This window comes from Dreissena polymorpha, chromosome 9 (genome assembly GCF_020536995.1).
Source record: "Dreissena polymorpha isolate Duluth1 chromosome 9, UMN_Dpol_1.0, whole genome shotgun sequence".
Taxonomy (NCBI): domain Eukaryota; kingdom Metazoa; phylum Mollusca; class Bivalvia; order Myida; family Dreissenidae; genus Dreissena; species Dreissena polymorpha.
The window spans coordinates 36,501,854-36,517,347 of record NC_068363.1 but is presented as its reverse complement, the minus strand read 5'-3'; the positions used below and the strand labels follow the sequence as shown (position 1 = coordinate 36,517,347).

Sequence of the window (15,494 nt, the reverse complement as noted above, 5' to 3'; positions counted from 1 at the left end):
AAAAAATGAGAAGCGAATTGTTAATATTTTTTTTAAACAAAGACTGTTTGTAAAACATGCATGCCCCCCATATGGGCTGTCAGTTGTAGTGGCAGCCATTGTGTGAATACGTTTTTTGGCACTGACCTTGACCTTTGACCTAGTGACCTGAAAATCAATAGGGGTCATCTGCGTGTCATTATCAATGTACCTATGAAGTTTCATGATCCTAGGCGTAAGCTTTTTTGAGTTATCAACCGGAAACCATATTACTGTGTCAAGTCACCTTGACCTTTGACCAAGTGACCTGAAAGTCAATAGGGGTAATCTGCGAGTCATGATCAATGTACCTATGAAGTTTCATGATCGAAGGCGTAAGCGTTCTTGAGTTATCATACGGAAACCATTTTTCTCAGTTGAGTCACCGAGACCTTGACCTTTGACCTAGTGACCTGATAATCAATAGGGGTCATCTGCGAGTCAACTCATGATCAATGTACCTATGAAATTTCATGATCCAAGGCATAATCGTTCTTGAGTTATCATCCAGAAACCATTTTACTGTTTCGGGTCACCGTGACCTTGACGTTTGACCTAGTGACCTGAAAATCAATAGGGATCATCTGCGAGTGATGATCAACGTACCTATGAAGTTTCATGATCCTAGGCATAAACGTTCTTGAGTTATCATCTGGAAACCATTTTACTATTTCGGGTCACTGTGACCTTGACCTTTGACCTAGTGACCTCAAAATCATTAGGGGTCATCTGCGAGTCATGATCAATGTACCTATGAAGTTTCACGCAAGCCTAAGCGTTCTTGAGTTATCAACTTATCATCCGGAAACCATCTGGTGGACAGACATACGGACGGACCGACATGTGCAAAACAATATAACCCCTCTTCTTTGAAAGGGGGCATAAAAAGATTGTGAAATTATGAAAATTTGAGTCTCGAACTTCTAGAAATTGTGAAAATCGTGAATTTTCCAAAATTGTACACAATGCCATTCTCAGAGAAGTAAAAAAGCCCTGAAACATAACGGTATTTTACAAACCTCTCTAACCTGTACTGTACTCCAATGTGCAGCTGCCCAAGTTCTACTACCTGTGTGAGGACGGTGTGTGGGGGGTGAGAAAGGCGTGTGCCGAGTGCTTCATGACTGTTTCCTGCACCTGCTCCCATGACGTCCGCAAGACCGAGCTGTCGGCTCTGTTTGTCAGCCTCCTCTGTGATCAGTCTAGATGGGTAAGCTTCAGAGGGAAATCTTGGCCATGTCTTTTGCATGAAGGAGAATCTAGGTGAGGAGTATTTTTATACCCACACAAACAAAGTTTAAGGGGTATATAGGAGTGAACTTGTCTGTAGGTTGGTCAGTCGGTATTTAAACTCCGCTCTCTAATTATGTCCCCCATCCACTATAGTGGGGGACATATTGTTTTTGCCCTGTCTGTTGGTTTGTTTGTTTGCCCCAACTTTAACATTTGCCATAACTATTGCAATATTAAAGATAGCAACTGGATATTTGGCATGCATGGTTATCTCATGGAGCTGCACATTTTGAGTGGTGAAAGGTCAAGGTCATCCTTCAAGGTTAAAGGTCATATATATGGGGACAAAGTGTTTCACAAACACATCGCTTGTTCAAGTTGTTTTCATCCGATCTTCACCAAAATCGGTCAGAAGTTGTATCTAGATGATCTCTAGGCCAAGTTTTAACATTGGCCATGCCAGGCCAAAAACTAGGTCAAGGGTTTACTTAGTGCGTTTTTTAACATTCCGCATGATGTCCGATCTCTAATTTAAGTAGTTTTCATCCGATCTTCACCAAACTTGGTCAGAAGTTTTATCTAGATGATCTGAAGGCCAAGTTGAAACATGGGTCTTGCTGGGTAAAAACTAGGTCACTGGGTCACTTAGTGCGTTTTAAACATTGAGCATGGTGTCTGCTCTCTAATTGAAGTAGTTTACTTCCGGTCTTCACCAAACTTGGTCAGAAGTTTTATGTAGATGATCTCTAGGCCATGTTCCAACATGGGCCATGCAGGGCCAAAAACTAGGTCACGGATTCACTTAATGCGTTTTACACATTCAGTATCGTGTCTGCTCTCTATTTCAAGTACTTATCATCCGCTCTTCACCAAACTTGGTCAGAACTTTTATCTAGATGATCTCTAGGCCATGTTCAAACATGGGCCATGCGGGGCCAAAAACATTGAGCATGGTGTCCGCTGTTTTTTGTGAAGACAACATGCAAAATATTCTGTGTCAATGTGGCATGTGGGGGTATTCATCACGTCTGTGACAAAGCTCTAGTTTTGTCAGGAGGACCTGCAGTCATTGAAACAGCTTTTAAAATTAGAGTTACTGTTATAGAATGTGTGTTTTATCATATCATGACTGGGAATGGCCAGAAGTCTATGACTAATATTGTTAAAATCTTAATATTAGTAAAAATAACATCTTTTATGTCCCTATTACAAGAAGGCAGCATATAGCAGTCCATCTGTCTGTCTGTTTGTCTGAACTTGTCAGGTATTTGTTGGCAATCTATTTTATTAAAACTTGGCACACCTGTCAACCATCATAGGAAGACATGTCACTGTTCTCTCTAACCCAAAGAATAAGGTCACACTAAAAAAAATATAGTGATAATTTTATTGAGCATAATTAAACCTGTTTTACTGTCCCGATAAACAGGTTCTGTTTTTCAGTTTTTTACCCCTGTTTTCAGGTACGGATGGCAGCCTTTCAACAGTTAGGGCCATTCATATCCACATTTGCCGATGCTGACTGTACTGGTCTCTATATGCAAGAGGACGGTAGTCTCGTCTTTAAACCTTCATATGCAATGAAAAAAAGGTTGGTTATGTGGAAACTCTTTGAATTTGTGGCACTTACCGTATGGCTTGGTGTCTATGACCCCTCTATTTTGAGTGGTTTGTTCTTTGTTCTATTGTAATCGGTTTTCAATAAAAGTTGTTCTTAAGTTGACACCCTTTTCTAGGCCAAGCTTAATGAAATGTTTATATGCTGTTTCCAAGTCATTTCTTCTTTACCAAACAAATGAAATTAATCCTGTATGAAAAAATATTATTCAGAAAAAATCGAATACTTCAAAAATAGCAACATTTGTGAACAAGTCCTTCTAAGAGAGAATACATAGAATTTTACAAAAATGTTGATGAGCCATATTTCCTTTCTTATTAAAAAAATGTTCATATCAAACTTATCAGGCCATGTTTCTGTTTTCTTTAAAAGGCAAAAGGAAGAGGAGGAGGATTCTGTTGTTTCAGAGATTGTTGACTGTGATAGTAAAACTTTGCCTGATGTTATACCCACCAATATGTTAGAACAAAACCAATCTGCAGTTTGTGATATTACTGCTAATGTTATGATGGTTGACATGGACACATCTGCTGACAATGATTCATTAGAAGACAAAAAGAAGAAAGTTGGAACGGAATCTGAATGGAGGGACTTCGGTAGTAGTCCTGGTCTTGTACAAGTCAATACTGACAAATCTGTTGAAGAAATAAGAGCTGAACATTACGTAGGCCAAAATATAGAAAAGGACAAAATTGTAGAAACATTAAGTGATGAAAAGACAATAGAATCAAATGTTGTAGAACCTGTTCAAGATATTGTAGACACTCAAACTAGTACGGGTCATAATAGTAATAATAATCTAACAGAAGAACATATAGGTGATGTACATACTATAGGTACAAATTCAGGCGCTCAAGACGATTCTTCTGATATAGTAAAAAGTCTAAATGATGCAAAACATAAAGTTGAGAGTGTGCAGGACCAATCAGAACATCAAGAGGTAGCTGTAAATGTAGAAAACTCCAGTAATTTTAATTCGTTTCAATTCTGGAGGACTCCTTTACCTGTCGTAGAGTTAGATCTAGACTTGTTACAAGATTCCAGCACTGAGCCAGAGATGTTTAGGGACCCATTTGAAGATAACCGACCACACACCGATCAGTGTGCCGCCTTTGCAAACACTCTTGAAGATTTGTCTATCTGTGATAACCTGCCAAATACTGTGATAGATGACCAGTATAGAATGTCCCGGGAAAGCCTGGGTAGCAATGAGGTCGACATTTCTGACATCGAGCCCATAACGCCCATAGACGATACTGAGGAGACAACTATGAGAGTTATCAATGGAGTTGTTCAAGGTGGGTTTTAACATGTTTCTGAAACACCATTAAGTGTGCCTCAATGTTAAGCCTTGGCGTTTTTCCTCAATATCAGTGTGGTCTTGAAAAACGTTACCATTAGCAATCCAGTATATGCTGACCAATTTCCATATTTACAGATAAACAATTACAAAAATTAGAGAAAAAGAAGAAAAAAAAACACACTAAAATAGTTAACAATGAGGTTTACTTTTTTTAAAATAATTTTTCTCCTAGCATCTACTTGTTATTAAAATCAGTTACTGTTAACCACCAGGACATGCAATCTTATATCTACAAATGGCAGGACAAGATGCTTGAAAGCTTGCTTAAGGTTGACAATGATATTGTCAATGCTGTTGTCAGGTCAGAAGAAAGCTTCAGTCTTTGTTTTTTTTTTCCAAGTATGACTTGTATGGCACACTGTGGTGTCAGAGGAAAAACGCTGAGCTTTCAGCTTAAGTGCTTGCAAATGTAATGAATCCTATTCCTTTTTGTGCAATGTGCATTTTTGCTTGAAAAATCTCATCTAACTGCTTGATTTTTGTTTGATAATTTTTAATTAGCAACACATATCAAAATGTGGTTGTTATATTGCCTTGATGACTGTTCAATAACATGTTTTTGCTTGTTTTTCATGAAAGGTATGTGCCTTCTTATTTTGTCTTTTTTGTGTCCATTTTGTATAAGTTGTCCTAGCACACATACTTCATAGCCAGTCTTTATTCTAATATACATATCAATCATTCATATATTTTGTTTCATTATTTGGTATTATGAAAATATAGTGGGAAGAGATAACCCTATCATTAAGACTCAGTACTCCAGCTAGGCCTAAATGGAAGGGCCCTGCCCTTTTATTATTAAAAAAAAAAAGAAGATTTTTGTTATGCCCCCGGATCAAATGATCTGAGGTATATTGTTTTTGGCCTGTCTGTCTGTCTGTCATTCTATAGCACTATTGAAAATACCAACTTGATATTTGGCATGCATGTGTATATCACGGAGCTGCACATTTTGAGTGGTGAAATGTCAAGGTCATCCTTCAAGGTCAAAGGTCAAATATTTGGCTTCAAATGCAGATTATATGCAACAGGGAGCATTCCAGATATGACCGCGCGCTCAAAAGTGCCCTTTTGAAAAAAATTGTCTCGTTGAAAGTGCCCATTTGACAAAATTGCCCCCCCCCCCCCCCCCCCTGCCCTTTTTATGTCCCCCACTATGGTAGTGGGGGACATATTGTTTTTGCCCTGTCTGTTGGTCTGTTGGTTTGCGCCAACTTTAACATTTGCAATAACTTTTGCAATATTGAAGATAGCAACTTGATATTTGGCATGCATGTGTATCTCATGGAGCTGCACATTTTGAGTGGTGAAAAGTCAAGGTCAAGGTCATCCTTCAAGGTCAATGGTCAAATATATGGGTCAAAATGGCTCATTTTATGTACACTTTTGCAATATTTCAATATTCAAGATCTTAACTTGATATTTGGCATGCACGTGTATCTCATGGAGCTGCACATTTTGAGGGGTGAAAGGTCAAGGTCATCCTTCAAGGTCAGAGGTCAAATAAATGTGGCCAAAATCGCTCATTTTATGAGTACATTTGCAATATTAAAGATAGCGACTTGATATTTGACATGCATGTGCATCTCATGGAGCTGCACATTTTGAGTGGTGAAAGGTCAAGGTCAGAGGTCAAATATATGTGGCCCAAATCGCTTATTTTATGAATACTTTTGCAATATTGAAGATAGCAACTTGATATTTGGCATGCATGTGTATCTCATGGAGCTGCACATTTTGAGTGGTGAAAGGTCAAGGTCATCCTTTAAGGTCAAGTATATGGGTCAAAATTGCGCATGTAATGTCACTACTGAAATATTGAAGCTAGCAATTTTATATTTGAAATGTGTGTGTATCTCAAGGAGCTGCACATTTTGAGTGGTGAAGGGTCATGGTCATCCTACAAGGTCAACATCATATAGGGGGACATTGTGTTTCTTAAACACGTCTCTTTTTTTTTTTAAACATCTAATAAATTACCACACACCACATTTTACCCCCCTCTCACTCCCCCTACCCCCCCACTCCTCCCATTTTTTTTTTTTTTAACATGTAATAAATTACCACACCCCACATTATACCCCCCTCTCACTCCCCCCTTGATCATGACTGGCAGATGACCCCTATTGATTTTCAGGTCACTAGGTCAAAGGTCAAGGTCACAGTGACTCGAAATAGTACAATTGTTTCCGGATGATAACTTACATTAGATCAAAGGTCAAGGTCACAGTGACAAAAAACGTATTCACACAATGGCTGCCACTACAACTGACAGCCCATATGGGGGGCATGCATGTTTTACAAACAGCCCTTGTTAAAAAATAAATCCTAGCTGGAGCACTGAAGACTTATATCATCCACAATAGAAGAAGCTTAAGTTTGATGCCTGTTAATTACACAGTCTGTAAAAGTAGATTATTATCATATTCCTTAATTTATGAGTCAACTTTTTGGAACGATGCCTGGTTTTTACTTTGTTATACTCATTCTTCATCTAGGACTCTGTCACTAATTCTTATAGAGAATTTTTATCAAAAGACTTGTAATAAAGTTTTCATCATAAATCGCTTAAAATGAAGTTCTCATCATAAATCAATCTCATTACAATCAAATCCTAATGCTGGTTGAATCTAATGACATCCCGTAAAGCTAAGGTTTAAATGGACTTTCAACAACCCATCAAATCATCACCTTCAAAAGTCTAAGAAAACTAGTTCAACTCAGGATGTAGCTAAACACCTGTTGTTATAACACCTTCAACCCTTTGGATTTTATTAACAATAAATAAGTATGGAGGTAAAACATAACAATAAAACATCATCAGGTGAAATAAATACCACATAATTTCTCATAACTTAATGAATTTAATAACATATTCAGCATCCTAACTACTATATATAAAAATGTAAGGCTATATTGGTAAAATATCATATTTCATGGCTCCTTTACCTTTCGACTTCTTAACTGCCCATCTGATGAGACACAGATTAAACTTTCTACCAGAGCACATTTAGGTCTTATATGTCACTGTGCATTGGTCTATTTGGATCAAAATTAAATCTTTGGCGAATACGGGGTAGCTTGGCTAAATTTGACCCACTTTGGCTCTAAATCATTTTTTTTCCCCAGAAAGGTCACAGGGGCAGGTCCACCCTCTAGATGTACTATATGAAGAGGGTGATAGACCTGTAAATAAACTTCGAAATACTAACACACTGATGTCATTAGATTCAGTCAGTGGATGGGGTGAAGAACATTATTCTCCAGAAGCAACGGCAGCCAGTGATTCTCCACTTACATTTAATCTAGTTGCCAGCTACTTTCCCAAAAACATTAATTGAAATGGTGCAAATATACCAGTTTATTGCTGAGTCACTGGCTACTTTGAAAATATAGCTGGCTTCTCAATTTTTTCTGGAGAACACTGGTGTAGAAGTGTCAGATGTACTGATTTTGTGGTGTTTTCTATTTTGCATGAACACAGACCATTTCAGGGCTTTTCCTGGAATTATCTGCTGAATAAGACAATATATATAAAAAAGAGTGCATGTAGTTAGATAAAAAAAAACTAACCATGAGAAGCCCTTATATCAGTGTTTTGTGGTAATTTAAGGTCTCTAGGGGCAAGTTCCCAGTATTTTTTCTCACCATTTTGGGAATGGGGCTGGGTACCTGTAGATTGGGAAAAATTGTGTGTTTTTTTACTAAAATTGGGCAATGAGTGTAACTTTGTTTTTGTGCCAAAAATTGAAAAAAACGTGAATTGAGTATTATATTTATTTAGGTTGAACTTCTAAAATTGGATAGAAGATGAACTAATATTGAGACTTACATGTATAAAATATTTTTTTTAATCTTCAATCTCCATTTAGGAAATACTTTTTCCATTGAGAATGAGTCCCCTACCAGACCCAAATATGAATGACAAAACACTGGTGTCTGTCTAGCTTAAAATATGGGACACATAAGTGTTTACCATTACTTCTGAAATCAGTCTTTATCAGGCCCTTGCTTGATTTCTTCTCATAATCGCATAAATCAACTTATTTAAACTTGAACTTCATTAACATAACAAAAAACATTACTTATCTTCAACGTAATTGGTAAAATATATGTTACAATCACTGTTGTTTTTATGCCCCCGGATTGAATGATCGGGGGTATATTGTTTTTGGCCTGTCTGTCATTGTATGTGTGTGTATGTCACTGTGTGTGTGTGTCCAAAATTTTAACCAAAACTTTAACATTGGTCATAACTTTTGCAATATTGATTATAGCAACTTGATATTTGGCATGCATGTGTATCTCATGGAGCTGCACATTTTGAGTGGTGAAATGTCAAGGTCAAGATCATCCTTTAATGTCAAAGAACAAATATATGGGTGAAAATCGCTCATTTAATGTACACTTTTGCAATATTTCAATATTCAAGATAGCAACTTGATATTTGGCATGCATGTGTATCTCATGGAGCTGCACATTTTGAGTGGTGAAAGGTCACGGTCATCCTTTAAGGTCAGAGGTCAAATATATGTGGCCAAAATTGCTCATTTGATGAGAACTTTTGCAATATTGAAGATAGCAACTTGATATTTGGCATGCATGTGTATCTCATGGTGCTGCACATTTTGAGTGGTGAAAGGTCATGGTCATCCTTCAAGGTCAAATATATTGGTCAAAATTGCTCATGTAATGTCACTTCTGCAATATTGAAGCTAGCAATTTTATATTTGACATGCATCTGTATCTTATGGAGCTGCACATTTTGAGTGGTGAAGGGTCAAGGTCATCCTTCAAGGTCAAAAGTCATATACGGGGACATAGTGTTTCACAAACACATCTTGTTTCTATTCGATTTTTATCGCATATGCACATTTTTAACTGAATTTAAATTGGCAATTTATCCCAATTAATTCCGCTTTATGCAGCAGTCTCAATTTGCAATTTGACTAATGACAGAGAGTAACTTGTACTCTTAAAAACCACCCGAACATTTCGTGGGAGATTCTTCAACAATACATGTTTATGTTCTATGCCGGCCATAGCTTAATTATTTCAAGATTTTTTGTGTTTTATTCGATTATAAATACATAAATTGATGTAACACACCCGTACATTTTGAAATACCCCAAATTGTTATTCTCCCAACTGAGTGTCGCGTGTTGGTAATTCTAAATGGCGTCATTGACTTTTAATAGAATGTTCCCACTTGTTTGACTGCGTTTTTGGATTAAACTTTTAATGTGCAAGTCTGTTTCTCTGTTTGTGATATTTGTTTAGCTCAGTACTCAAATATATTATGACTGAAATTTAGCAGTGAGATTCGGACTGTTTTAAGTTGTACAAATTCATATATTTGTTTAGCTCAGTACTCAAATATATTATGACTGAAATTTAGCAGTGAGATTCGGACTGTTTTAAGTTGTACAAATCATCAAGCATAACAATAAATGACCATCATGTGAACAATGGCTGTATTGGTTCCCGGCAGCCTTGACAAATAACAAGAGCCGATTGAAAAACTGTAAACAAGGTCAGGAGCCTGGCATTCTATACATAGATGGTTACGTCAATTACACTATTGTCGGTAAGACCGGCGTGTACACAATGCCTCAACTGAAATAAACCAAGGCGACTTGCATCAGCGGTCAGTGATGCATAGCAAATCCTCTCGCTATCAGTAGATCAGATAACGGATAATTGCACACAGCAAACAATGGCAGTATTAGTGATGGCATTGCGCACACGTGCGGCAGATTATCAAAAGAGAAAATATAAGAAAATGTCGGCAATTTTGTTTTCGCTTTGATGTAATTTGAAAGCGATATCAAGCATCGTAAGGCGACAAAGTCGCCTACGTCGCCCTCTAGGATGATCCCTGATGTGTATATGGACAAGGCCTTTCATTAAGCACACAAATTTTGACCCTTTTGACCTTGACCTTGAACTTAGGGTCCGTGTTTAGGTTTCAAAATCAGCATTTAGGTTTCAAAAAGTGTTTTATGGGGGCATATGTCTTACGATGGAGACCTCTCTTGTTCTTAATTTGTTAGGATGCTATAAAACTACCAATGAAATTTAATCTAACTTATCAAATAAGACTTAATTACATCACATCCAATAAAAAAGGCAATGTTACACTTGATCTTTTGATAAGGCCTAAATTTAAATTAAGTTTGTTTGCCCTTTACAGACCGACCCACTTTTTATCCCCCAACCCAAAACATTTTATTGCGATTTCTGAAAACGTATTTTTTTTAGTTTTTGTATTTTTCGCCAATCATAAAAGAGCCTACTGCAATATTTATCCGTGTGTGTATTATCCCTGTCCATTCTTATCCCCCCTGACCGATCTAGATCGCTTCGATAGTTGGAATTTCATATGCTGATTGGGCTTGTCGAGTCGTTGCCGAATGACAATTGAATTTCGTTTTGCTTTGCGAAATGAGGCGTAAAAAAAATGTTTGTTTCCGGTGGCCCAACCCTACCTCATTTTTTGCCGCCGGTCCTAATCTTTTTTAAGCCCAAAATTTGAAGAAAACAAAAACGGAGGGCGTATTTTTCGGCTCCGCTCAATAAACTTTCAACGTTATCCGCATTTTTTTTTGGCGCCATTCATTAAACTTTCCACATAAACAAGGGCCCAGCGCCAGCTTGTTGTTGCTGCATTTGCGAAAATATTGAGAATTTGGCTAAAGCAAAATCTGATTTGCGAAAATGCTTAAATCTCATAAAATGTCATTGAAAACATCTGCTATTTAAATCCAGACTGGTTTTCTCTCTTTCTCTTTGTTTCAATGAAAGTGTCCGCAATTTGAACAGTAAACGAAACCCGGTCTGTACCAGAACATGAGACATCAATTGACCTTATTGTTATTGAAGCGCATGTGGTAACTGGCCAATCAACATTGAGTTCGCTCACACATAATATTGGGTCAATCATGCGTAGACACTCTATGCTTGGAATACACAGTTGATATTGTCGTCTGCCAACAATTTAGCGGCCGATGGCAAACGTCATATTTTAAGATCAACAAATGAAAAGAAGCTTAGCAATAAATAAATTATTTCTAAGTTGATCACTTAACACCTTTCTAGCGACTATCGATTTGCCCATTACAGTATCGTTTGAAATTAAAAGGTGATAATTAAGTTGTTGTTTACCCACAAACTATGTTATTGTAAAGCAATATGTCAATCAAATTGTATATTAATTACGTATTTGCTAGGTAACTGGTTTTCATTTTCTGCAGTCAAATGATATGCACATTTTATTTAATGTGCAAAAACGCGTAAATTTCTGACTGTCATTTTCAGATAAATTATTATTTGTCAATTATAATTTCATGAATTTATTTTCGAAGTTCTTTATAGAAGAAATAGAATGACAAATACATATGCGGTGATACAGACGGTGTGGTTTCTAATATTTCGAATTGTATTCACATGAAATTGCAATTAGAAAGACTATAAAAAATAACAATTAGTAAGGGCTCTGGGTGGTGTGAGGGGCTCTGCCCTTTATTCCTGTTGGGTTCCTGTGGCTGCAGTTCCAAGACCCCCGGCCTAATTTTCAGAATTTCAAATTTGGGACAATCGGGCTTACTGTGACTTGTAATAGTTATGCCTTTAATTGGTCATAAAATGGACTATTAAAGCCGTTTCAAGAAGTCAACATTAAACTGGGAAACAAGAAAAGCAACAAATGAAATATTAATGAACAGCAAGTTTTATTTCATAAAATTATTTAAATACAGCCATATAGCATTTCATACATCATCAAATTTATTGTACATACAGCTGTACACAATAAAATGAGAAAAAGATGCACCATATATGATAAAAATAAATGGTGTATATAAGAATCTATAGATCATTGCAAGTTTAATATGCATGAGGAGGGATATTAACTAAACATTGTTTTCATGGTAAGAAGACATTAAAGCAGCACTTTATAATATACAAATGCTGTCAAACATGAACTTAAAAGCAATTTTAATTTTGTTTACAGTTAGGTATAATCATAAATATGATTAATGCTTAATGTTTCCCAATGTCATGGTTTATCATGCTATTTTTCCCAATTTCATGGTTAATTGCGCTAATTTTCCCAATTCAAACGGCACTGGCTGTAAGATATAAAAGCAAAAAAAAAAATCACTATTATATGCAAGAAAACAGCAAACAAGATATGGTTAAGCTACATGTACATAGGGCTTCGTACACTGCAACAGTGCTTTAATAACAGTGTTTTTAATATTCATAGACTATAAGGGTATTAAAAATATAATTTCTCAAATAAAATAAAATAATTTTCCTACCTACCTACCCACCTGTAAAATCTAGGGTCGGTAAAGGGCAAACCAACAATATTTTAAGTGTGGCCTAAGGGACAGTTACAAAGTCTAAACATGAATTAATCATTTGTAATTTTGCATTGCTCACAAAGCCTTTTACAAAAAAATAGGGTTGGGACTAAAACAAATGGTAAGAACCATGGCACAACACTGCTAGATATATTTTGTACAACAACATATCTTCTGAAATATTCCAGCATGATTGATAATGCCATTTTCTATGTTTGATTATTTCTCTTATTTTTTGGATTAATCACTTAAGGGCTCTTTCTGTTGGCACTGTGAAAAAAGAACATAGCACTGCTCATGAATAATCCAGATACATTTTAATGCTAAGCATCAAAACCCATTTATTAGAAAATTATCCAGTTTAAGTTAATGCCCAACTATCATGTATGTTTTTTAGGAAAGATAATGTGGTTGGATTTAGATTTTCATTTGTAATGAAGAAAATTTGGTTGGGAATTGTTTTTTTTTTGTGTTTTAGTTATGCAGTAATACATTTCTTGTTCTTTTTTTAAACCAAGATTTGGATATAAATAATACTAACTTTGATAATGTTATATAATGAAATCATATGAAAGTCCATACAAGCAAAAAGTTCATAGTGCTATCAAAGTTATGACAAGAGTATCTATAAGCTGTTGTCCAAAATAGTCTCTTAAGTCTTTCTTTAATGTAAATTCTCTTCTTTATTATGAATTTTACCTTTGCAGAAGTTGTAACTGGTAATAAACTGTTATCTTTGCATTGGTTTCCTCCCTTATTAATAGTTTGGGGTGTGCTATGCTTTTTTCCGCTTTTCATAGAAGTATTGTTTTTTTGTTTTTTTTTTTTCGATTATGTAGTTAGGTGGTTTAAAGTTGGCTAATTTATGTTGTTAGTTTATTTCTTAAAGATTTACGTTATGCTTTTAAAATACTATTTACATAACAAAAAATTGTATTTTTTAATTGTTTCCTATTTCAATATTTGTGGGAATTAATTGAATCTATGCAATAGGCTTTAAGCTTTATAACATCAATTTCTTTTATGAGGAATAAATTACTATAGTATGCTGATAAATGTAGTTTATTTATACTTATAAGGCAACATAATCTGCATGTGTAGAGGGAAATAAAGATGTATCAGCAGAAAGAAATGTACAGCTTTCATTAATAATGCACATAACATACATGTACCGTTTTTAACTTGTGTATAACTGTGAGAGCATTATTGATTCCTGTGTACCTGTACTAACACCTGTCCCCCTGGTTTGTTTATTGCAGATCTTTCAGATATTAACCTAGGCCATATAGACAGTAAATTGCTGCTGTCCTTGTTGCCTCTTGCAGATCTAAGTGGGGGCGTGAGCAACATGATGTACATGGACCACGACTTCTCCTCCCTTTCCCCCAGTGGTCTCCATGGAAACCTACCGGACGATGCCACTCTGGCACAACAGCAGGTACTGCTGACACTGTTGACTGTCGGGCCTAATTAAGCAATTACCATTTAGATTCCCTTTTTTGGATTATATTCGAGACTTTTCTTAATAGATTTTATAGATAAATCAGGGTTCGACACTAAGGCATGTCCGACACATTGTCTAGTAAGATCGGTGGTCGGGCTAGTAAATCTGCGGGTTAGGTTGTCCGACTGGTCCAGGGTTTTTTTTTAGAAAAAGGGGAAGACGCTGGGTAAAAGGGGAAAATAGAGCGCGAAAGAGACATATTTGGGGAAAAAATATAAACTGTTCATTTCAATTTCTATAGCTCACCTACAGACTTCAGTTGTTGTTTTTTTTAGAAAAAGAGGCATGTCTCTGACCTTTTTGTTCTTAAACACATAAACAAGTATGATATTAAAGTCAAAGTCCTAAATAAAGTTGCAGGGGTAGATCTAAAAATGGGAAATGTTTTGAACTGGGGCCGGGGGACGATGTCAATATTATGATTTCAATTTCATGATGAATGGGTAGATGATTTAGATCTGCTACAGTATTGGAAGGGAAAGGTGCGGCAGCTGCCTATTGTGTACTTTCACTTTCACAATGTTCGATGTTTATTACATGTACCTCCGAAGTCTGCTGGGTTTCAACGGTTTTTGATGATTCATTCTTAAAAAATGCGTCGACGCAATTAATATTTTCCGAGTCCGAACGTTTTATTTTGTTCGTGTATGAACGCCAATTGTGAGACTTTCTGTTTTAACGTTTATATCTTGGCTTTCACATAACCCGGATGAAAATTCGACTGGTTTCCGGTAATTAATTTACGAAACGCCATTCTCGCGCAAGACCGGAATCCAGTAAAATAGTCCCATGATCATTTCGATTAGTTGCCCGGTTTCCATGACGTAATTTAAGAGCTATATTTAGAATCACTGGTATTCCCAGATTTGAGTGTTCGTCGGGAGAGAGAGAGAGAGCGAGATCGTTGTACATGGTACAAATTGGATAAGTGTCGACTTCCCAAAAGAAAAAAAAACATTTCTTTGAGGGGAAAATATTATATTTTGGTGAAAAATGATATTTTTGGAGGGGAAATTGTATTTTTAGGGGAAAAATTCTGGTAGGGGAAGACGCCGAATATGGACGTCACTTTCTTAGTAAAAAAAAACCCTGTGGTCGTACATAAAAAATCTATACTAATTCATATAACTATAACTAACTGCTGTGAAAACCTTTGTCCTTTCTGTGTGATAAATTACTCTTGTATCCTTTATTTACATCAGAACAAAACTATCGTATATAAATTAATGCGGAGCATTCACATGCTTCATTGCTATTTTTAGACACGAATGAGAGCTTCCCTCAGGAATTGCTTGTTTCCATTGGTCAAGTTGTTACGAATATTAATGATTTTCTGCAGTGTTGTAAAACTGTTCAGCTTTTTTTTACAACTTCTTTCTAAAAATCGGTATG

General features: G+C 36.2%; 1 protein-coding gene across 4 annotated transcripts in view; it reads left to right on the top strand.

Annotated features, from left to right (window-relative positions):
- The window catches only part of LOC127843684 (serine/threonine-protein phosphatase 4 regulatory subunit 1-like), a 70,500-nt gene that overhangs the window by 23,536 nt on the left and 31,470 nt on the right, over positions 1-15,494 (top strand). For 3 of the 4 annotated variants that reach the window (XM_052373399.1, XM_052373397.1, XM_052373400.1), the window contains 4 exons: positions 1,070-1,228; positions 2,715-2,842; positions 3,242-4,167; positions 13,858-14,036. In XM_052373399.1, the coding sequence (XP_052229359.1) occupies positions 1,070-1,228; positions 2,715-2,842; positions 3,242-4,167; positions 13,858-14,036 (1,392 nt within the window). The remainder of the gene's footprint in view (positions 1-1,069; positions 1,229-2,714; positions 2,843-3,241; positions 4,168-13,857; positions 14,037-15,494) is intronic. The other variant, XM_052373401.1, reaches the window with a different exon arrangement.